The following is a 24,321-nucleotide window of genomic DNA, read 5'->3' as shown; positions in this document are numbered from 1 at the left end:
TGATAGGCGACGCATGGACACGGTTCGTGTCCTGGTTAAAACAGGGTTCGTACAGATTCTGTAAAATGAAATTCCAGGACTTTCAAGGACTTTTCAAGCACTACTTTTTTGGATTTCAAGGACTTCAATCAGCACTTATCAAACAATATATTTGTTTTGTTTTTTTACTCAAATTACATATATATATGATAACTAATGTTTCATGTCATAGAGATCAATCCATTGACCAGCGCTGTCAGGCATGTGAAATCACCTTAACCATTGAAAGGATATTGAAACAGATTTTTTTTCTATGAATATATGATTGACCTGAAGAATGAAAGTTGTATTATATACTTATCATATACATAATATCATGCTCATAGCCATGCGAAATAGCTCTATATCTCAGACAGGCTGCAGCGTTAATTTAGCGTGAAAAGATTGTATTTTTTTCAACAACAACATTTTTTTAATTAGGGATGCACTTTTTGCAGAACGAGTCCGATACCCATTCTTTAATTTCTGGTACTCGCCGATACCAATTATCGATACCTGAATTTTCACTGCATTTGTAATTTTTAAATGTATTAGTAGATAAACCAAAATAATATAAATCATATTAGTTGGCTTAATTTGTTCATCAAATATATATTTATTTCAGTTATTTTCATGCTTAATTAAGCCTGCTAAAATGCATTGTATAAGCTTCTGTTACTGTCACTGTTCATTCTATTGCTCTATCATATTTTATCTATCATTTAATAGCACAGCACGTATATTTAGAGCAGCTCCAGAAGGGCTCAGTGCTGAGGATTAGGTCAGTGTAACAAATGTTTAGATACCAGTGAAATATTAATTATTTAATCCAATTTTGATACAACAAAAACTACCAGACTAATTAATGTGAATTTAAAACATTATTAAAGACAAGTAAGCAATCAGTAATAAAATAAGAACAAATAATTGAATTACAAATAGGACAAATAAATTCAATAGAACAAAGAAAGGCTACAAATGAAATAAACAGTGTTTTTAGAGTTTTTCAGGTAGATCTAACAGGTACAGAAATTTGAATAAAGTAATTAAATGTGAAAAAAATGCATATTCATTACTGTATAAATTATATATAGGTGGATATTTTTTTAAAGTTGAAAAGGGTAGCCTATTTAGTCAATAGCAGTGAGTAACTTATTTGTCCTTTGTTTGAACATTAAAACACAGCAGCAGGTTTATTAGACTGCTGTCCCTTTAAGACCGAACGCATGGCTCCCATTTGAACATGGCTACGTTCACTTGAGATATAACCGACTTTGTTTACTGGGATACTCACCTAGACAGGCGTTTTTACATAATCTTGTGTGAATTCGTCCGTTTAAGCGCAAGACGTGAAAGACAATTCAATACAGTATTCGCTCGCTGTTGATCAAGACGCTGGTTTGCGGAGCGCACGCTTCGGATGTTTGTGTTTGCGGATTAAACTTCTTGACCTGCAAACGTCCTGTAATAATGTAGGGAACCACTCGTTAGACATAAATCAGGTAACAGTTCATGTTTTACTTTACTTACATATACAATTTAGTTTTAATCCAAATGACACGTGCTGAGTGAACAATCAGCAATCAAGAGCATTCAACACGTGCGCTCGCTCGCTCTCTCTCTCTCTCTCTCGTCAGTTAACTTGAATAATAAGCTACATGCCTCGTTTTATTTTCTTTGCCATTGACATCCGACTGAATAAACTTTCCACTGATGTCTATTTAAAGGGATGTGCTCATCTGTGCCGGTGCGCGCTCAATCCACTGCGCGTTCTTCTCTAATCAGCTGGGCACCACAGCTGTGTTACTATACACACGCTACCTGGTAGGCCTATCGGTTGTTGGTATCGGAGCATTTTTACGAGTACGAATACATGAGATCGGTATCGGTGCATCCCTATTTTTAATAATTCAAGTACTTTTCAAGTACCTCTTCAAAAATATGGCTGTTTTCAAGGGTTTTCCAGGACTTAAATTTCAAAAAGTCAAATTCAAGTACTTCAAGCACTTGAAGCACCTTGTACGAACCCTGTTAAAACTGCTAATTTCTCTGTGTTTAAACATTCTAAGAAACATTTGGGATAATGTAAGTACACAAATCAACAAAATATTGTTCTAGTGGTTTTTGGATATTTTAAGAAAAATCTTACATATTATGCCTTTAATTAGGCCTACTTATAGAAGAGAGTAATGCTGAGATAACTCACCCACCACTAGAGGACGCCATTGATAAATATTCAGCACGTCTCACTGAACACAGTGCCACATCAGAGATGCTTCACGGCTGCCATGAAACTCGACACGGGTCTTATTTCCTGTCGGCCTGTACGAGAATCAACAGAGTCACAATCAAACTATAAATTATGTTCGTCACCCTAACAAACTACAATTTATAGGAGACATAAATGACAGTCTCAACGGCTTCACTAGTAGTGACTATCCTGATCTGTGAAGGCAAAGACAGCAGAATATGCAAGCCTCCATTAAAAAACAAAACAAAAAACCTCTACTACAATATAAAGACAAATATTTGCAATACATTTGCTGCTTATAATTAATGTATTTCATCAGAATACACGGGGATTTTTGCCCTCATGGTTTCATTACAGCATCTACTATATACCATCTACATGGCTAACAAGACCATGATGTTAAACCAACCTGTTTAAAAACAAAAAAATACTACAGAAAAAAAACCCACACAGATCACAGTGAGACTCACACAGCAGTGTGTGGAGAAAAGAGAGAAGCCGTGAGGAGTGTGTGAGGAGTGTTTGCCTGATCCGGCCTACAGGATTAAACAGGTGAGAGGAGGCCGACAGATCCTCAGACACTCAGAGAGCTGAAGATGTTAGTGGAGATGGGCCTGCGCTGGCTGTGGAGGCATCGGGTGAGCGCTTTACTGGCGGCGCTGCTGATCTTCCTCCTGCTGACGCTCCTGGCTACACACTCCCTGCAGAACAACAGGTAACACACTCAAATACCGCAATACTGACAGATAAACACAACTAGATGTGGCAGATGCAGATATTCGAAGCAAATTCAAGGTGTTACATATCATGCATTCATTAGGAATCAAAGCCACAAACCCTTGCGTTGCTAGGGAATCATGATTTACCATTAGAGCTGTTTATCTGAAATGCTCATTTTCACTCAATCTCCTGTTAATCTTGAGTACCTATAGAGTAGTATTGCATCCTTCATATCTCCAAAAAGTCTTTAGTTTTATTATATTTATAAAAGAAAGATAGGCTGTACCGAGTCTTTCCGGAAAAAAAGGAGCGGCTGGAGGCGTGCCGTGTGGGCGGTGCTTACGCGCCGATAGCTAACAACACACAGAGACATTTGAAGCAGTTTTACTCACCGCCCGGTTCCAACGCACGACCGACCGTGAACCTTTATCATTGTGAGTGTGACTGCTCGATCCTTAAGCATTAGACGATCTGCAAATCCGTCGATCTGGGCTTTGTTTATAAAACAATCATCGTCGAAATGCAGGGAACAAACAGTCTTACACAACTCCGTTGATGCTCTGAAAAAACAAACTCCATCCACTGGTTCCTTAACGCTGGGTTCTTTGGGAATCTGTGCAGGGTTGTCTTGCCCTGGCAACCAAAAACCCACTTCTTTGGTGACATTGACTTCCCAAAAGTCGAGCAGAGCGCTTTGATGGCGTACTGCTTTCGCTCTCTCGCTCTGGTCTACGAGTGCGCGCGCGCCTTTCCGGGAGAAGTGCCCTTAGGACCCAAATAAGGATATTCCGCCCCAGCTGACGTCACACAGACCCATACTCGAAACAAGTAATAAAAACTCGTTGAGTGTTTTAGCGCAATTTTCTCACCTCATGAGATCACAACACTAAGAGATAGTAAATCTTTTCCTGGATTTTTTTTTGTGCGTTCCCGAGATTAGACCTTCCTTAACATAATGCCGAAAACCCGAAGTCTCTAGGTGGTCTGGTTGAGGAGTAGATAGAAGTGCAAGATTGGTGCGCACAGACGCACAGAACAGAAATCATGAGTTAACAAGCGCAATTTCAGGGGAAAATTGCGCTAAAAACTTTCCGAAACTTGTGACAAACCGGAAGGACAATTTTTGGCACAGAAATACTCCTTCAAACGTACAATTTAATTTTTGAAACTTTGTCTATGTTTAGCATGGGAATCCAACTCTTTAACAGTGTAAAAAAACTCAGTATGCATGAAATAGCATTTCACTCCCCCCCTTTAACTAAGCTCCTGTTTGTCTCTAGTTTGTAAGTCGCTTTGGATAAAAGCGTCTGCTAAATGTAATGTAAATGTAAACTAAAACTAATAGGACTAAAACTTTTAAATAGCACTGGTTCTATGGATGAAGGTTTGAATGAACCTGCTAGCAAATCTTCTGGTGTGGACCACACTCAGTTTAGTGTTAGGTTAGTTTGGTTGATGTGCGAGGGGTTTTCTGAACTCAGATGCACATCAGTGAACCACAGCAGAGTCTGCATTAAAAAATGCTCATGGGGTTTGGGTTCTTTCTCTGGCTGATGCAAAAGCTGTTTGCCGATGTGGGGTTTTGCACTGGAAGCCACACTATAAGTTCACTAGAAAATTATTCATTTTTATAATTACTAGGTAATTTGGACTCAAACATGGTTTGCAATCCGACATGGTTTTGTGGTAAGTGCTTGCGTTGCGTATAATAAGATGTACTTCATACTTTCAAGTATTTCACTGTAAAAAAAAAAAGTTCACTCAACTCAACTTTTTGAGTTATCTTTTTTGCACTGACTCGGTTAAGTTCTATTTACTTAAAATATTAAGTATGTTTAACTTGACAAGTTTAAAGTTATTTGAACAAAGTTTAGTTGGAATAACTTTATGCAAGTAAAGTGAACTTACTTTTAAGTTTTTGATAAGTTCATGTTCACTCAACTTGTTGAGTTACTGATTTCCACTTAGAAAATTAAGTATTTCTAACTTGAAAAATGTAGTTAGAATAACTTTATGAAAGTAAGGTAAACAAACTTTTTAAAGGAATAGTTCAGCCAAAAATGAAAATTCTGTCATCATTTGGTTTGTAACAACTTGAGGGTGAGTAAATGATGACAGTATTTTAATTTTTGGGTGAACAATTGGCTACTTTTGAAGTAGTAACAGCATTTGGCAACAGTCATTGTCTGCTTCACTTCGCATCCCTTGCATCTATTGCACATTTATGCATGTTAACAATAACACACACAAAAAAACAAAAAAAAAACACGAAAAGAAAAAAAAAGTTAAGCTGACATGCTTTCTATTGTTGGCATCTTTCTGAGTCATTAACAAGCTAAAGCGGTTTAACAGTTTCTAGTACTCATGTAAGTGGTGCAAATTTAGTGGTTTGAGGTAATCCAAAAGCATTGAAATATTTTTTTTCTTTCCCATCTCATATTTTTGTTCATCACCATGTCCCTCAATGGGAAATCTCAATGATACTAAAACAGCACTGGCTCAGATCCTAATGATCCCACGTGAAAAGCTCACATCTAACCTGAAGGTTTCCCCCTACAGAACTCATGAACTGAGACCTACAGCAGACAGAAAGAGCCAGAGAAAAGCTGTCGAGAAACACACTCCAATCCCACACCAACCGGCCAGACACACACCGACCGCCAGAGCCGAGCGCCGCAGGAGAGCACAGGCACCCGTGGTCTTCCTGAAAACACACCGGACCGGCAGCAGCACCGTGCAGAACATACTGTTTCGACTCGGGGAACGAGAGAGCGCCACTTTCGCCTTTCCACACCGCACATACCAGTTTAACTATCCAAACAGGTACGAGCGAGCGCACATCACCTCCCCAACAATTTTTCTCCCCAGAAAACAATTTTGCATTTAAAATACATCTAATAGTTAAATCATGACTACAGATTGACCAAATTGTAACCAAAATTAACCATTTTTTTTTAAATGTAACCAAATTAAAGGTTATTTTGGCTAGAAGTGGGTTACTCATAGCCAGACTGTATCGGGTCTATTGTTAAACTAGACGGAGAAATGATGGCTATTGCTTGCTGGGTTACTGTCCTGCAAAAGTTCAAGCAGTCAGAGTACCTGTTCCCATTCATCGCAGTTCGGGATCTTCTGGAAGTAGTGTTGTTTTTGGCGGCCTGTTTTAATTTTAGTTTTAGTCTAGTCTTTGTGTCAAGCTGTCGTTTTAGTTTTTATTAGTTTTAGTCACTAACGTTCATACTCTTTTTAGTCTAGTCAAGTTTTAGTCGACGAAAACGACATTTTAGTCTAGTTTTAGTCAACGAAAACTGATGACATTTTAGTCTAGTTTTAGTCAATGAAAATTGTATTTTAGTCTCTTTTTAGTAATGCAATTCTATTTAACCCAGTCAATACAGAATTTCAAACAAGGTTATCTTATATCTTATTATATTTAGTATATTTAGGGCTGTGACGGTGGCAGTTTTTTTTTTTTTTTACCACCGCGGTAATGGACCAACTACCGGCGGTGGTTGGGGGGGTTATTTAAAAAAAATAAAAAAAATAAAAACTCGTTCTATGGTTGACGAAAGCAACACTATCTGGAAGTATATGAGCTGCTGAATCAGTTTTTGGTCAAAGGCAGCAGATTCACTAGAGGCTATGAAGAGTCAAAGACAGCAGATGGAGAAAAAGTCTATAAAGTCTATTGTTTGAGTAGGCTATTTGGCTACTTTTAAAATGGCTGTCAATGGAGAAAGATGTTTTTGATGGCCAATTAGTGCCATTTTAATCAATCTAAGGGGCCAGAAGACAATTAAAAATCCATAAATGCCTTCCAATGATTAGGAAAAAGAAATACGGTTTATGTCAAATTGGTTTGTTAGTATATAGTACATGGCTACTTTTGAATGGCTGACAAATTTGGCAGTAAGTTAGTTGATGAATTGGAGCATGAAGTTGACCATGCTAATTAATCTAGGGTAACAAAAGAAAATGTAAGAAAAATATAAGTTAATTTTTTCAATTTTAAGAGCCTCCAAAATATCTACTATAATATAATTAAATATTGATCATTACTTGCAAAGTATTTTGTTAGCATCCACGGAGTGACTGTCAATGGAAAAAGATGCATTTGTTACAACATGGGGCTAATTGAAGCTACTTTTCCATGGAGAAAGATCAAATTTGACAGCAAATTAGTTAAAGCATTGTGCTAACTGGAGCATGCTAAATATGCTAATCCATCAAGGGTGCCAATTGACAAATGCGATAAAAATACAAGCCCATAAGAGCCTCCAAAAACATGCACTAAAATATAACGGCATACTTACGATTTAGTCTATATGTGTTGCTTGCAAAGTGGTTTTGAACACGGCTACTTTTGAATTGCTGTTAATGCAGAAAGATGAATGTGACAGCAAATTAGCCAGGTCGTGCTTATTAATCTAAGGTGCCAAAAGATAATTTAAAAAAACATATGAACCCATTTCAGAGTTTAAAGAGCCTCCAAAAATCTATTTAAATATAATGAAAAGTAACAGTTTATTTTAAGGTGATGCAGTTACACGTTACTACATGTACGTACTAAAGTAATAACAGTAAATTAGCCATAACTACATGTAACTAACCCTAAACCAAACCCTAACTGTAACTCATAGTAACCGTATAGTAAGTAGTTGTAGTTAATTCATAGTAATCAGTACTTATCTGAGTAATTATATCACTTTAAAATAAAGTGCAACCAAATGAAATGCTTATGATTTACACAAACTGTTTTGTTAGCATAAAAAGCTACATTTGGATGGTGTTGTCAACGTTGTCAATGGAGAAAGATGAATTTGACAGCAAATTACAGAAGTCAACTCGCTCACTGAATATAAACATTTCTCTAGGGTGGATGGATCAAGCAAGTCAGTCATTAACAACGTATCCTTGACCTCCCCTTCAGACCATTAAATGCTGTTCAAAGGTTAATGAGCTTTAAACCAAACAAGCTCTTCACTCTTGCTCTCTCTCTCTCTCCCTCTGTTTCAGATTTAGAGCGGCATTTGTGGACGAGCTGCCCGAGGGTTCGTCCCAGTTTGACTTGCTGTGCAGCCACATGCGTTTGGACCTGCCTCAGGTGAGGAAGGTGATGCCCCTGAACACAGTCTTCATCACGCTGTTACGAGACCCGATCGAGACCTTCGAGTCGGTCTTCAGATACCACACCTCCACCGTCCCGGCATTCCTCAGCGCACACCGAGCCGCCGCTAGGGAAGGCAAACCCACACTCAAGGCATTCCTGGACTCTCCAGAGACCTTCTGGGACCCAAAGGAACCCGGGAATGGATTAGCCAAGAACCCCATGAGCTTCGACATGGGGCTCAACAACCAAAAGTGGAACGGCTCCTGGCCGGAGGACCTTGCGCAACTAGAGGAAGCGTTTCACCTGGTGATGATCGCCGAGCATTTCGACGAATCCCTGGTTCTGTTAGGAGCTCTTCTGGGATTGGAGCGTGAGGACTTGGCTTACCTTCGGCTCAACGCCCGTGCCAAAAACAGCGTGACCGAGCTGGATGAGAACATGCGGGCGAAAGTGCGCTCGTGGAACGTCCTGGACACGCTTCTCTACGACTTCTTTGTGCAGGTGTTCTGGGAGAAGGCGGGTCAGTTCGGGTTGGACAGGTTGAAAGCGGAGGCGGAGAAACTCAGGGAATCTACGGAGAAAATTCGGCGGAGATGCGTCTCCAGGGAGTCGGTTCCCCCGGCGGAGCTTGAGGATCTGCTGCGCCCGCGGCAGACGGAGTCGGCCACCATCGTGGGGTTTGAGGTGCGGGGGAACCTCTCGCTGCAGGATCAGGGGTTCTGCGTGCGGATGATGCTGCCTGAGCTTCAGTATCACTCGCACTTGTACTTTAAGCAGTACGGGAGAGATATGAGAGCCGCTCCGGCCGACTGAACCCGGAAATGGTCTTGTTTTGGGTGCTTCAGAAGCGACTCTTCGCAGACAAAGTCTAGTGGAGGTGAACCAAGATGGCACCATCTTGAACACCAGTCCCGGATAAAACAAAGACTTGCACATGTTCAACTGATGGATGCACTAGGATAAGAGACTCTTGGTATTGGGGATGCACCAATATGAACATTTTGGCCGATACCGATAATTCTTAATATTTGTAAGCCGATAACCGATATATTGGCCAATATATTTATGTAATTTTTGAGAGCATGATTACAAAAACAAAAGTCTCACCATTAAAAGCTATGACCCAAGCACACAATTATAACGTTCTCATTATAATTGTATGTAGCCGATATGACAGACTTGTTGCACTGAACCATATTTTCCTTTTTTGAAGCGATTCCAATCATATTTCAAGCAACTCAAAACCCTCATGTTGAACAGTGGCATCTGAAGTGTCTCAGCTGAAGGAAATAGTCCATTATTTATCAGCTTTATAATATCTGTAAACTTTTTTTATCAGGCCGATAACATTAAAAATTAACATGTCAGCGGATAACGATATGATAGCCGATATGTCGTGCATCCCTACTTGATATTTTCACACATCCAGCCTGGCGGTAATCCAGAGGTGTTCAGTCCCGCTCCTGGAGGATCTGCCTTCACATGCTATCGGAAATGACATACCTCCCACTTCCGAAGTCATAATTACAAGTTTGTAGCATTCAATTGCTTTGTTGTCAGAAAGAGGAGGAATCATCTGAGGACGGCAGGTTCATTCATGCCTATTTCTTGGGAAAATTGTATTAAAGCCAAAAAGTTTTGAAGAAAAATAAATGTCCCATTCATTGGAATTTCTGTCAAATAAATGCTGTTTTTGGTATGTAAAATGCATACAATATGCATCAAATGGTCGAAAACCCTCATTCACTATTCCCTACATTAGTTAACTAATATAGTCCATTTGAAGGACTGAATGAAAACAAGAGAGTGAATTCGGACACTAAGTCCTAAAGGACGGATGGGCTGCCGCTTTGCATAGTTTGTGCGGTTTAATAATCATTTGAAACTTAGCAAACTGGTAGAACTCTGCTCCAGTAGAAAAATGAAAAGATTTATCTTGGACTCTGTCATGGAAACTAGCATTTATAAACCTTAATTAAACAATCTATTAATACATTAAAAAGGAAGTTATACCTGTATGATATTATGCTGTACCCACTTTGGACCAGTGGTTGGGAAAGTGAATGGATGATCCATGTTGTCGCCATCTTCTGGTCAGACGTGGGAATTAATAAGACTCTCACAGTGCATTATGGGTATTTTCTAGCCCTTGAGCGTACATCAGTTGTACACTCTTTATTGCTGTGCATTGTGGGATTGAACGAGTGCACTTGAACACGTCCACTACGGTTTCAGACATCACTACAAATGGCTGTTCCCTCAAATGGTGCCCTATTTAGGGTATAGATCAGGACATCATTGCCCTAAACTGAATGGTATTTGTTTTTCTTACGTAAACAGGAACTGATGTCGAAATGCTGCAATATCAGATCAGAACATTGGCGTGTTCAGGAGTTAAAAAATAAGAGGGATTTGTGACTTCAGATGAAAAGTGAAAAGGTACATTTTTTTTTTACATTTGGTTGAAAAATTATGAAAACCTTTTTTCTTTTAAGAATAGAATAAAGCTATAACTGGGTTTCCCAAACTTGGGTTCACAAACCACTGTTCAATATTTTATTTTATTTTTTTTAAATAAAAAAACTTGTTCAGAAAAACAAGACCAGAAAACAAAAACATGTATTATGAATGTAAATTCATGCTGTCAGTAGTAGTTGTTCAGTGCTTGACCAGAGAAGTTAATATGTCTTGGTGAACGTAAGTTTCTTGTACGGAAAAATACATAAAAGGAGAGTAAATCACAGTGTTTAAATCCCATGTCTGCCCGTCACAGAGTAATGTCTGTCCGAGAGCCTCACTGTCTGCTGTCATTAGCATCATTCGTGTTAATCTGCTTAGCCACCTGCTCACCGAACGCACGTCACATCCTCCTGTACGGTGCATTTGCACACGACAGCTGCAGAAGAACAGAAAACAACAGCAGGAGTCTGGAAAAACCCTGCTAACGACTGGCCATCTGTTTTGGACACTCTCGTTGACAGTGAGTGTGAAAGCCCCTGTCACATGACACACACACTGCAGGAAGTACTCGAGTAAAAAACAGGAAGTGGAGTCTGCGTGTCACAGAAGCACAAAATCGTCCATGCTGGTCCTCTTTTTGACCCGGCCCAGTCTCCCTGTGGTCTCTGTGTGAAGGACTGAGTCTGAGGCGCTGGCGCTGGCGCTCCCCTCCTCATTATGACCCTCCACAAACGTGAAGATGGGGTACTTCTCCCCCGATGAGCTCAGAGCCTGGGGCCAGGACAGGGAAAACAAGGAGAAAGTTGGAGATTGCAAGGATGAAAACTCATCAGGGGTGAAAAATGTGACAAAGAATATCAGTAATAACAATAAATATAAACGGAGCAATTCCAAGAGGCTCCTCACACCATTGGTGTGTTATTATTTTCAGTAATTTTAATTCTAATATTTATTCTAATTATTATTATTTTAAATATTATTCTTATTTTGTTAATAAAGTTAATAGATATTTAATCAAAATTAGATTTATACATAATAATAATAAAGAAATATTTTTTGTAATAATGCTATTGTACAGTAAAATAAAAACATCTGTATTTAATAATTATAATTTTGATTTACAAAACAAAGTAGAAGATTTTTAAATATGTATTACTTAATTTCGCTTGTAAACAAATGATAGAACAAGAGCCTAATGCTTTTTTTAAATAATAATAATTAAAAAAAAAATCTCCTCTTGGGTTTCCATATTGTTTTTATTAGAACCCATTAAATATGACTGTTGTAATAATAATAATAATAATAATAATAATAATAATAATAATAATAATAATAATAACAACAACAACAACAATTAATTTACTAATAAAATTAATAATATTATTATTTTCTTTACAGATTTTTATTTTATTTTAAAAATTAAATCAAAGAAATATTACATATTACTACAGTAATAACAGTGTACTGTGAAAAAATCCATACTTAATTATAACATTAAAAATAATTTTATTATCGATGCATTTTTGTTTAGGCCGATATGCTTCAGTTCTGCAGCGTGAGTTTGTGTGTGTGTGTGTGTGTGTGTGTGTGTGTGTGTGTGTGTGTGTGTCTCACCTTGGTGACGTCTGAGCACAGAGTCAGGAGATCATCCCTGCTCCGGGCGTAGAAGCCCACCGTGCAGCTCGGGTCCATGCGGCTGAACGACATCTTCCTGACAGACTTACAGTGGAACGACTGCACACACACACACACACACACACGCACACACACACACGCACACACACACACGCACACACACACTAATATATGGATTCAATTCTGGATTATAACTAGATTCAATTCAAGTTTACTTGTACTGAGTCTTTATAAGAAGCAAGTTTCAAAGCAGCTTCATGTTCAGGAAGTATTCTATCCATCCATCTATACATATACATACTAGTGGATGCAGGACACTATAGTCCATTTATGTTAGTGAGGATTGCAAAATAAAGTAAACTGTGACATATTATACCCAAAAATTCTTCATACAGTGACTACCAGTAAAATGTATACAAATTTGGGACCAAAAATGATTCAGACACTTTGACCTGACCGTGTTTTGCTGAAGTAGTTTTCTTTTGCTAATGCAACGTTTTTACACACAGACTGAACAGAATGAAGCATTGCTTGGGTCATTGGTTGAGCTAAATGTGTATTATCTAATTATGTACTTAAATTTAACAGCTGACAGCTATTCAACATAAATCATGTGTGAGACAGTCTAACAAAAGGATGGACGAAACCAGTGAAATATAAACTGATCTGATAACTATGAGTTCATATCATATTTCATTACCATTTTATAAACTATAGTGAATAAACTGTGAGAAATGTTGAAGGTGTCTGAATACATTTTAGTTTGACTGTATATCATGAATGATACTAAAATAACCCTGATTTCCCTGATGTTTATAAATAGTTTTAACTACAATAACCCTGTAGTACAGAAAACAAACACCATAACAAGCATTATAAATAAATGCACAAGTATAATTTGTTCCTCATATTTTTGGGACTTTATAGATATTTTGAGGGACGACTACATTAATCATCAGCCGAACTCTCCTTTGAAGATCCGCTCACCTCTAAAGGGAAGTTGTCTTGTTTGACGTCCACAGCAGCCTGACAGTAATGAGGATCCAGATATATCAGCTGATCATCTGCATGAGGCACACAGAAATACACACACACAGATGACGATGAGCGATTCACACACACGCACACCTCACACGCGCGTCACATGACTCACCCTGGAATCCCACGAAAAACAGCGAGTGTTTGGGCTTCCCTCCGATGATCCCCACACAGCAGCGCAGCTCCAGCAACCTCTAACACACACACACATACACGCGAGTGAGTGTGTGTGAGTGTGTGAGAGTCTGAGTGTGTGTGTGTCTGCGTGTGTGAGTGTGTCTCTGTGTGTGTGTGTGTGTGTGTGTGTGTGTCTGTCTGTCTGTCTGTGTGTGTGTGAGGCATGTGTGTGTTGTAACGCACCTTGACACAGTGGATGTAAGTGGGATTCAGCACATCTGACCCGAGACGCACAGGCACCAGCAGAACGAGCGACTTCCACCCAGTCCTCGCTGACAGATCCGTACGGGACGTCCCGCACAGGTTCAACACGTCTCCAATGTACACTGCGAACCCAGAGATTTACTGTTGAGCTGTGCACAAATATACCATCATAACTGCAGTTTGTGACAAAATATTAGCTACTACGGTTATTGTTACTACTATAAAAGTGGATCTCATTAAAACTGTAAATAGTTTCCTAGCAAGTTACTGTAGTTTTATAATAGTAACGATAACTATGGCACATGTGGCAGAAATTATGGTTATTACGATAATTTTTTTAAGTAAATATGTTCGATCACGATTAACTAAATCAAAAAAATGTATTTAAATTTAAAGAATAGAATCCTGGTGGAGGATTGTGTTCTCTTGTGAACAGAGAGAGGTTCTGCTTTCAGGAGAGGCTTTCTTAGGACAGCCGTTTGATGCTAAAATTATGATCCATTAAATCTGTTGGGATGTTATGAAAGTAGTAGTGAATATCTTCTCCCAAAAGAATATTCAGAGTTATTTTATTTTTCGAAATATCATTGTAAATAAAACAAGAAAATACTAGTTCAGTCATTCTACTTATCTTACTTTAAACTCATTTCTGTCTGATTATTTGAGAAATTTACTAGCAATTTCTGAGGGAAAGTTTATTCAAGGTAAATCTTACAACCATTTTTTTTTCTGTGAGCCTTAAGATGACTTAAAAACTAAGAGAAACCAAGTATTAAGCTAAAACAACTCAAATTATAGATATTCAACAAGTGTCTTTTCTTTGAAAAGTGTGATTTCAAAACCTGGAAAAGTACAATGAATTTTATAATTAATATACATTTTCCTAGTTATGCCAAGCTTGAAAATATTTTATCAGAGAGAATTTGTGAGTAAAAATATTATTTTAAAAAACTTATCCCTAATTCATATCCAGTAAATCTTGAACAACTGAACATTGCTGTGTAAAATGGGGAACCTCTGTCAAAGTCATGAACGTTATTTCGCAAAACAATTTACAAACACTCCCCACTCCATAGGGTCTGAAATGCTGTCAGAGTGATGTCATTGTTATTATGTGTGTGTGTGTGTGTGTGTGTGTGTGTGTGTGTGTGTGCGAATGAGAAGACAGCATTAGCTAGGGGTGGGGGAAAAAAATCGATTCTTCGATGCATCGCGATGCGGACGTGGACGATTCTGAATCGATTCACTAATGTCAAAAAAACGATTTTCTAAAAAATATATATATATTTTTTTTTTCTAATAACGTAATATTGACGGAACGCAAAAGGCGGAACTATAAGCGGACATGGAGTGCGCGGACAGTCTGTGGCGTGCACATAACAGAGTCGCGCACATACATAACAGACTCATGATGGCTGAGCGCCAAATTCAAACGGCACCTTCTGCGCAAGCAGGAAGGAAGTCGACCGGAAGTTGAAGCCGGCCGCGTGCCACCATCTTGTAGCAGAACTTCACCTGCAGTTAGCATCCCATTGACTCCCATTCATTTTGGCGTCACTTTGACAGCGAATAATTTTACATCGAGGCGTTTGAAGACTCTATTTGTCCATTATTTATTTCTAAAGAAACACGAAAATGTATAAAAGGCTTCATTACCTTGTAGCTTATGTTATGGCCCCGTAGAAGCAGTTTTTGCAAAAATAGGCTAACGATTGCGTCATAACCACGCGACTCTCTGTCGCACAGTAGAGAGATTACCGTATGGACGGGAGGAGAAGCTCGCGAGCAATCGGGGAGACATGGAGGCAAAATGACAAAATAATTAATCAGAATATCTAGCAAAAGTTTCTCCTGCTCCAAGCTCATGTACAGCTCCTACTCACACTCTCCGTCTCTGCAAGATTCGGAAGGGAATGATTCAGATTTCTCTTGGCACAGCTACTAGAAGACAGACGGGTTGCTCACGTGGTCCGTGTAACGCTTTGCTCGGTTTGAGTCTGCGCGTCAGGAAAGGAAGTGCTAAGAAATCGCTAAAAATGGGCTTCACTTGTCTCAATTGAGATCCAATGAGATGGCTCTGTCCACTTCTTATACTTTCTATGCTTCTTCGTTAAAAGCTAACGTATGTAAAATTGGCAATTTCATTGTTACCTATTTAGTATTTTTGTATGAGAGCTGCTTTCTGTATTGTTTAGTTTTCACATCAGTACACTGTGTAAACCGATCTGTTATACATACGTTATACTGCAATTATGTGCAATTTCAGTCACAAAAAGTTACATTTTGACTGTGCAGATGTTCATTCACTTTTTTTGTATAAGCTGTTTTTGATTGTAGTATACAGCAAACATTTCAAGTCATAACTCTTTATTATTTAGTTGTGTATAAGAGTGGCTTTGTATGTTACTAATTGAAGCTACAGTAAGTTGTTCAAAAATGTTCATTTTGTCTTCTTAATGATTAAATTGGACAATTTTCTTCTAGAAAGACAAGGTGTTCAGGTGGAGAACAAACTTTTTCTTTACCTTGACATGTTTCGACTGCAACCTGCAGTCTTCCTCCACCTGAACACCTTGTCTTTCTAGAAGAAAATTGTCCAATTTCTACAGTATGTTGGTTCTGATCTACTTCCTAAAGGAAATAAGCCTTTCATTTATTTGTTATTGTTTAGTTCAACTTGATGAGTCACAACACAATGTGATGTATTCATTTCTGTGTTCTACAGAACATAAGCTACATACAAATAATTCTGAAGTTATAACTACACGACACAGAAAGTGCTTTGAGTTGTTGTTACTCAATAAAAGAGTTAAGTAATTCAGCAGCTGACTTTTTTTAATACTGCAATCACTTTGTAGTGTATTTTCGTTTACTGTTGTGAAATGGAAAATCAATAATCGCTAATCGAGAATCGTTAATAATCGAAAATCGACTGTAATCGAATCGGGACTTCAATAATCGTAATCGAATCGAATCAGGAAATCAGACAGATTAACCACCCCTAGCATTAGCACACTCTCGAGTCGCACTGCTAACATGAAGACAGTGTTTGAGCACAGATTCACTGACCTGTGCAGTCCTGCGCCACGTACACCGCCAGATTCGACAGCTCCGACGCCGACACGGCCTTCCTGAACACACCAACACACACTTTTACATGCAATTTAACATGAACATTAACACGTGTGCTGCTTCTCTCGTATATAAACACTATTTAAGATATATTAATGATGCAATACACCGTGAGAGGCTGTGTGTTACAGTGACTCTACTCTTCTTTATAGGGCGATGTGAGGCACAATGGTCAAATAAACGGAACCCAAATTAAATTAAATGGCTGCAATATGATAATAGTTTGGAAGTCCATTTCAAAATCAGAATTATGATTAAAAAAGTTGAAATTATGACAAAGACTTAGGCCTAATGACAGAAATACATTACATAGACATAACATTATTACATAGAAAGTCATAATTGTAACTTTTTATTTCGTAATTTAGATTTTTTTAAATATCTTTATGATTTAGTATGTAATGGCAATTTCAGAATTTCAACTTTTTATGTCAATTTGTTTTTCCTCATAATTGACTGACTTATGTCGTAATTCTGGCTTAGTATGTCATAATTAGAAATTTTTAGGTCATAATTTCACATTTTTATCTCATAATTGACTATATAATCTTAACTTTTTATCTCATAATTGACTGTTATAATTTCAGTTTAGCATGTCATACTTCTGTCTTTTTATGTCAAATTTCAACTTTTTAAATCACATAACTGACTTATGTCATCATATCAGCTTAGTATGTCATAATAATTTAAACTTTTCATCTCATAAATATGCCTTAACATAATACATTTTGACTTTTTATGTCAATTACAAATTTGCAAAGATTTTTTTTCTTTTGTGGCAGAAATGGGCATCCATAATATACTCCAATATCCAATTAATAACAGCATGTAATAATTAGTATAAAAATGGTTAAAACTATAACCTTAAAAAACATTTTAGTTACCTGAAATAAAATGACGTTTAACTGAAATAAAATAACAAACAACAACATTTAATTTAATTTCTAAGGCACACAGGCAACATTTCTCAGTTTTTAGATGAACTTGCTGTACTAGAATAACTAAAACAGAAATAATATATATATATATTTTTAAACTAATATAAATGACAAAAAAACCCCACAAAATTAATACAACTTTAAAATCAAAATGAAAACAGAAAATATGAAAATAACAACAAATTCTAAATATTAACAAAAGCTATAATAGTATATCAATGATATTAAAACAAGACTGTCAGTTCAAGACTCACTCACTTACTGAAATAAAATGATCTTTATCTGAAATAAAACAACAAATAAGATAAAAACATCAAGTTTCTCCTTTTTATTTAGTTTAACTTGCTAAAATAACTAAAACTGAAATATAATTTAATAATAATAAAAAATGAATAAAAAAACCCACAGCTAAATATAACTTTAAGCTAAAAATGAAAACAGAATCTATGAAAATAACAATAAATTCAAATTACTAATAAAAGCTATAATAGTTTATCAGTGATATTCAGAGCTGGAGTAGCAGCATCAGATCAGACTCAGGGACTTACTGCAGTATGTGCGCGGCGATGGCGGGCCCGTACCAGTCGCCGGCCCGCCTCCCAGAGGCCCGGCCCAACTCCACCAGCCGGTGCAGGCCGAAGGGGGCGGGGGGGTGATCCCCGAACCAGCACACCAGCCTGCGGTGAGCCCTCTCCTCCTGAGACTCACTGTCCAGCGCAGTGCCCAGGCTGAGCCGGCGGGGTTTACCCGAGTCTCTCAGGGACCCGGCCTGTGTGTGAGAGTCCAGCACCTGCAGGTCATCTTTAGTCTGATGATGCGTCGCAGGCCACGTCCAGCCTGAGGAGAGCACACACACACAGACCAGGGGAACGTTTATATGCATACCGTGCAGGACACACTACTAGTGCACTACTGTTTGAAATGCTTTAAGTTTCACATACTTAAAAAATATGAAGGTGTGTTTGGTTGGACTTATTAGTAGGGATGCATAATATAAGTTAGTGGCCGGTATTTATCTGTGTCAGTTACCTATTTAATAACGCATAAAAAAAACCTACAGCCTATTTTCACATTCCAACGCAAGCTTCTAAAACAGTCAATCAAAAATACCAATTTTACCATGTTATTACTACACTTACCACTTTTTTATTAACTAAATTAAGAATTCTTTCATATTTTAAATACAAATATTTTATCAATCATGCTAATATATTTATATACTGTCTATATATATATATATATATATATATACACATACACACACACAGTATATAAATATATTCGATTTAACATGATTATTGATAAAATATTTGTATTATTATATATGTTTTATTAAACAGAGTAATATTTGTTTTGATGTTGCTTTGATATTGCTATGTTCTAATAAATTTTAATATATATAAACAGTAATTTAAGTGAAATTACTGAACTTAAATATACAAGCTTGATAAAAATGATCATTCTAGAAGAAAATTTAAAATGGCACTTAGAGGCTTTTGCATCTGAACTCTTCATATATATATACACATATATATATATACATATATATACACACACACATATATTATATATATATATATGAAAGATATATATATATATATATATATATATATATATATATATATATATATATATATATACACACACACACACACACACACACACATATATATATATATATATATATATATAAGAAAGAGAGAGAGAGAGAGTATATATAGTGTATATATATAGTTATAAATGCGTGTGAGATATGGGAAAATGTTTTTTAACAGTACTTTTTAGACAAATCTAACTTAAAACCCACAAAAAGAGGCTCAATGACTTTTCAAAAAATATTTGAGACAAGTCTAACTAGCAAAAAAAAAAAAAAAAAAATCCCCCAAGACATCATGGATAAAGCCACAACTGATATCCAGATCAACAATGGCCTGAATGCAAATATAGCTATATATATTTTTATATGGTTATATTTAATGATATTTATTTCATATTTAATTAAATGATGTGTATTTTGATAGTATGCACAAATTTTCTAAGTTAGGTTCCCATACTAAAAATGCATTTTTAAGAATTTCTTTAACATTACTTTCGGGTCAAAAGTGTCATACCCGCAGGCATGATGTGCAGGATCAGTCCCTGAGCTAACAGCATCTGTGCGCTGCGTAGCATGCATCCCCATCCCGCGTCAGAGCCGAGGGCCGAGCCGTCCAGCGGCGGGAAGCCTCTCCTGTAGGTCATCCACAGCAGCGAGGAGAACGCCCGCCGGAAACACTCTCGCTCTCCTGAGAGGAGAAACACACACACACACTGAAAGCCTGCGCCACTCAGAGCAACGGCGAATCATCACAATCCTCTCCGCTCACCAGAGTAGCTCAGCTGATAGGACTGTCCCAGCAGACACACAGGACTCCTCTTACTGAGACGTGGCTTGCCCTTCAGAGACCAGCCTGCACAGAAACAGATGTGTGTGTGTGTGAGAAGATGACATCTGCGGTTAAAGCTCAACTTTCATATCTGGGTTTAGCGAAATGGGTAATTTAGTGAGAGAGGAAAATAAAGGTCAACTATCTTTTGATATAAAAACATACATTACCATCCAAAAGTGTGGGGTCAGGAAGATTAATACTTTTATTCAGCAAGGACACATTAAATTGATTAAAAGTGACAGTAAAGACTGTCATCTGACTAATAGTGTATAATCGGGCCAACAAAGAGTAAAAAAATTGCCTCATTATAAAAAAATAGACATTCATCAATCTACTGCATTTTGAAATGAGTGCATTTTTTGTGACATTACTATTATGTATGGAGGAATTATCTTAGCTGTCAGAACTAACAGGCTAATTAAATCAAATTAAATATCTTACCTACATGAACTAATGAAACTAGTGAAATCCTTTTTAATAAAACATACCGCCCATCTGAGAAGCTGAGATTAATCTTCAGATAGATAATGTTTTTAAAAATACAATTATAGTTTATTAAGCGGCATTATCAATAACGTGTTTGACAGTCATTTATGTAAATTATTTAACGAACAACATACAGATCAAATACGTTTAAATTCAATTAAATAAAAATGCTGGGCAAACACTGGCCATCAAAAAAACACGTTTATAAAAAAATGGTTGTAAAAATTGCTACACAACATCTTCTCCAACTTCTCCACACACCTCCATATCTGACATTATTCCAGACAGAAACGAGTTTGGTTTTGAGTTTGGGCTTCTCCTTGGACTGCTGGACGTGTCCGTCGAAGTCAGCGCTGAGATCCAGCAAGCCCGGGTTTGAAGGGTTCGACAGGTGGACCACCTCGAAGGACGCCAGATCATCTGTGGGATCCATCACTCACATCCATGACCCTGTTGCCATGACGTCCAGAGAATCTGAATCCCAGCCTCCAATCAGAGGAGGGATGAGGGGTTATGGGTACGAGTGATGCTGTGGGACAGTGAGAGAACAAAAGTAACTTTACTGAGCTCTGTTCAGGACTTTCTCAGGGAAATACGTGACACACATCATGTGACTGAAGGAATCCTACAAATGTGTCAAAGTTAAGCCACATTAATATCACTAACGTTAAACTCAACAAAAAAATTCAAAAAGATATTTGATAATAAGTGTTTAGATAACTATTAGATGTTTATGAAGTAAATATAAATTATTCTGGTTTATCTGCCCTTTAAAGACGGTTTTGAGAGATATACTCTGAGATTTAACATGGTACTGTACATATTAATAGTCTAGTACGTAATCATACTGTGGTCCTAGTACTACAAAATAATATGTTTAAAAACAAGGTACGGCCATAGTACCATCTCCGAAATGTACCATATTTAGTTGTATAATATCGAATTTCAGATGTGAGAGTGACTTATACGTTTGTTGTTGGTGGTTTGTTGACCGGAAACAATGTTTTGTTTATATGCACTGACTCGGCTTTCGGATACATAGACGGGTCATTTATTTTACGAAACGAAGCACATTTTGAATATGTGATAAAATACTTACCTTACAAGCTGTTGTGACTGTCATGTCATTGTAAATATCGGAGGATTTCTGCTGGAATGGAAACTTTCCGCATTACAAACACGCCGCGACGCCACTCGGGTTCACACAGCCTCTTCCCTCCTTCACTTGGCAACGAAACTTGTATCTGTCCTCTGATTGGCTGTCTGGTACTTCAGTGCTCTCTGATTGGTCATTTGAGTATCTATGTAGTACTGGGGAATGTCCTAAAAATAAGTATACTAGTGTTCTGAGATAACGGAAAACGGTAACTGTATGGATTTATTTGTGTTAAATCACACTCAAACTACTGCTAAACAATCAATAGTTCAAATTCAGCAGTTCACATGACCTGTAACACTTAGACTTTAGACTAGCCTACATAATAATAGCAGTGCTGGGCAGATTACTTTGCAAAGTGTAGTCCGTTACTGATTACAAATTACATGACGAAAATTGTAGTATAATCTAGATTTCTCATTTTAGGTCAGGTATTCCGACTGCTTTTTGATTACTTTTGACCTATCTTGTTAATCACTTAGATTTGAATGGGATTGTGTATTGAAGAATGATGAAAAATATGTAATCATGTAATCCATAAAAAGTAACTGTAATTTGATTATGAGCATTTTAAAACGTGATATAATCTAATTAGCCTACAAGTACTCAATTTTTAAAATCTGATTACGTAATCCAGATTGTATGTAATCAGCACTACATATGTATTAAAGGTACAATATGCAATATTTTCTACCGGCAGAGGGCGCTACATTCCAAACAACAACAAGGGCGTAGCTTGATGACGATGTGAAGGAGCGTGGAATGATGGGAACTGTTGTTTTCAACTCCACCGTGGATGTAAATCAGTCAGACGGGAATCGAAAAATCATGTTCATGGATGAGGTTAAGTTCTATTTTTAGAAATGTTGCGTTTAATGACATGATTTTTGTGGCGAGGGGGGGGCGTGGTTCAGCACGGTCTGTAACGGGAGAGAGACGAGATGAGCGGGACGCAAGTAGGTCAAGTGCAAATGACGAACACCTGCGTCTTATTGCATTATTATTGGGTAAATTGGATGCAAAGAAAAAAAACCGGTGTATCCGAGCTCTCATTTTTGAACTGTTTTGTGCCGTCGCGGTTGCCACGGTGAATGCGCGTTGTGCGCGACTTTTGTTTGTTTTGTTTTATTTTAATAAAGTACGAGTTCCAGTCACGCCGACCCGTCTTCTTCCTTCCTGACTCTTGAACCTTATCACACTTTTATTTCATTAAAATGAATTAACAGTGTTTAGATGGGAATCTGTAGGTGAAAAATTTGAAAAAGCAAAGCCTTTAATAGTGTTTGTCACTGAATACTTTCAATGTACCTTGTTCTGATAAAAATAAATAAAAATGAATTAACAGCAAGAAAAGTAAGGTTTAATACTAAATTGGTTATCATAGATGCTACTGTATCAAATTCATTGTTGTGATAACGCTGCGTAGTTTTACGTGTTCTAAACAATTGTTGTAAAAGTACATTCGAACATACCCACATCATTTGTCAAAATACTGATTAATCTTTATGTATAACACATGCATACCTGCCAACCTTGAAAAATTTTTTTGCGTACCGACGGCGACGGGGGGGTGGGGGGGTGGGGGGGGTGGACGACGACACACATGCATTATATTGCATTGCATAAAAATGTGTCCTGGACAACTAGTCTAAAATTAAGAAACCACTATAAAACTGTAAAAAAAAAAAGAAAAGACAATTAAGATAGGCTACTTAATTTATTAGTCCAATATCCAAATATGATACTAAATACCACAGGGAAAAGGGCTTCTATTTGTGACGTGCTGTCTTTGCATTTAAACATTGCGCATTTTAAACAGGACACGCATTAGCTGAATAAATGTTACCCAAAACATATTTATAGAAAACAGTTGACAATGAATAGACAGGAGTCCAATAATAGCATAACGAATCACTTATTCTAAAAAGAATGTCAAGTATACCGGTAAGTTAGACGAATCCGACATATAAGGGCTGTTAACAGTAAAACGTTCGTCATTTAACGAATTTTAAAAACAAGGATGGATAATACAAAATGCTTTCTGGCATTTTCACAGAAAAAAACAAAAACAAAAACAAAAACAAGCAAGAACAAAATTTAAACTTAACCCGTCAAATTTAATTTTACAATTATCTTCTCTCTGTGCGCGCGTCCGTGTTTGTGAGAGAGCTCGCGCAGCACTGATACAACGGTACTTTTTAATCCATAACTAACACGCTAGTTTTCATACAAAACAAATATGTAACATAATTAGGTACTTTAGTTATTATTAACACAATAACGTACATGAAGGCTACGTTTCTTAGCACTGATAATTAATTAATAAACGCCTGTTCTCCAGACTCGCGCTATCCGTAATCCACAAATGATCACATCACTTTCATAATCACGAAGCCATAGCGATTTCAAGTTTATTAAGATTTATTGTTGAGTATTTCTTGAGCATTTTATTATTTGCGTGGCTGAATGAGGTCTTCCTCTTTTTCTGAGTGACCATGAAGAACGGAGTATTTCAAGATAATCCATGCGATCCGTGTGATCATAGAATCCATAGGATTAGGTTAACT

At 37.3% G+C, this 24,321-nt stretch overlaps 2 protein-coding genes across 2 annotated transcripts; one reads left to right on the top strand and one right to left on the bottom strand.

The window, feature by feature from the left end:
• Positions 1–2,775: 2,775 nt before the first annotated feature.
• LOC311072786 (galactose-3-O-sulfotransferase 2) lies at positions 2,776–9,805 on the top strand. The gene is made up of 3 exons (XM_084098047.1): positions 2,776–2,984; positions 5,549–5,812; positions 8,006–9,805. Exons 1-3 carry the CDS (start codon positions 2,866–2,868, stop codon positions 8,910–8,912), a joined length of 1,290 nt encoding a protein of 429 aa, XP_083954173.1. The 5' UTR covers positions 2,776–2,865; the 3' UTR covers positions 8,913–9,805.
• An 836-nt stretch (positions 9,806–10,641) lies between these two features.
• On the bottom strand, positions 10,642–21,831 carry atg4db (autophagy related 4D, cysteine peptidase b). Its single transcript, XM_084097915.1, has 11 exons — positions 21,698–21,831; positions 20,860–21,127; positions 20,050–20,133; positions 19,795–19,968; positions 18,232–18,520; positions 16,683–16,744; positions 13,593–13,735; positions 13,348–13,426; positions 13,182–13,258; positions 12,174–12,293; positions 10,642–11,330 (listed from the first exon to the last, which is right to left on the bottom strand). The coding sequence occupies exons 2-11, from the start codon at positions 21,029–21,031 to the stop codon at positions 11,160–11,162; spliced, it is 1,371 nt and encodes a 456-aa protein (XP_083954041.1). The 5' UTR covers positions 21,032–21,127; positions 21,698–21,831; the 3' UTR covers positions 10,642–11,159.
• Between the last annotated feature and the right edge of the window lie 2,490 nt (positions 21,832–24,321).

This window comes from Abramis brama (assembly GCF_963993115.1).
Source record: "Abramis brama genome assembly, chromosome: 1".
NCBI lineage: Eukaryota > Metazoa > Chordata > Actinopteri > Cypriniformes > Leuciscidae > Abramis > Abramis brama.
Note: the sequence above shows the minus strand (reverse complement) of the source record. Positions and strands in the feature narration are given on the sequence as shown.

What these genes read in the sequence shown, in the direction of transcription:
- LOC311072786 (XM_084098047.1), top strand. Translation starts at nt 2,866, where the DNA reads ATGTTAGTGGAGATGGGCCTGCGCTGGCTGTGGAGGCATCGGGTGAGC. An exon ending in CACTCCCTGCAGAACAACAG is followed by an intron (nt 2,985 to 5,548) that starts GTAACACACTCA and finishes TTCCCCCTACAG; the next exon opens with AACTCATGAACTGAGACCTA. An exon ending in CAGTTTAACTATCCAAACAG is followed by an intron (nt 5,813 to 8,005) that starts GTACGAGCGAGC and finishes CCTCTGTTTCAG; the next exon opens with ATTTAGAGCGGCATTTGTGG.
- atg4db (XM_084097915.1), bottom strand. Translation starts at nt 21,031, where the DNA reads ATGGATCCCACAGATGATCTGGCGTCCTTCGAGGTGGTCCACCTGTCG. An exon ending in GAATAATGTCAGATATGGAG is followed by an intron (nt 20,134 to 20,859) that starts GTGTGTGGAGAA and finishes GTTTCTGTGCAG; the next exon opens with GCTGGTCTCTGAAGGGCAAG. An exon ending in ATCGCCGCGCACATACTGCA is followed by an intron (nt 16,745 to 18,231) that starts GTAAGTCCCTGA and finishes TGGTGTGTTCAG; the next exon opens with GAAGGCCGTGTCGGCGTCGG.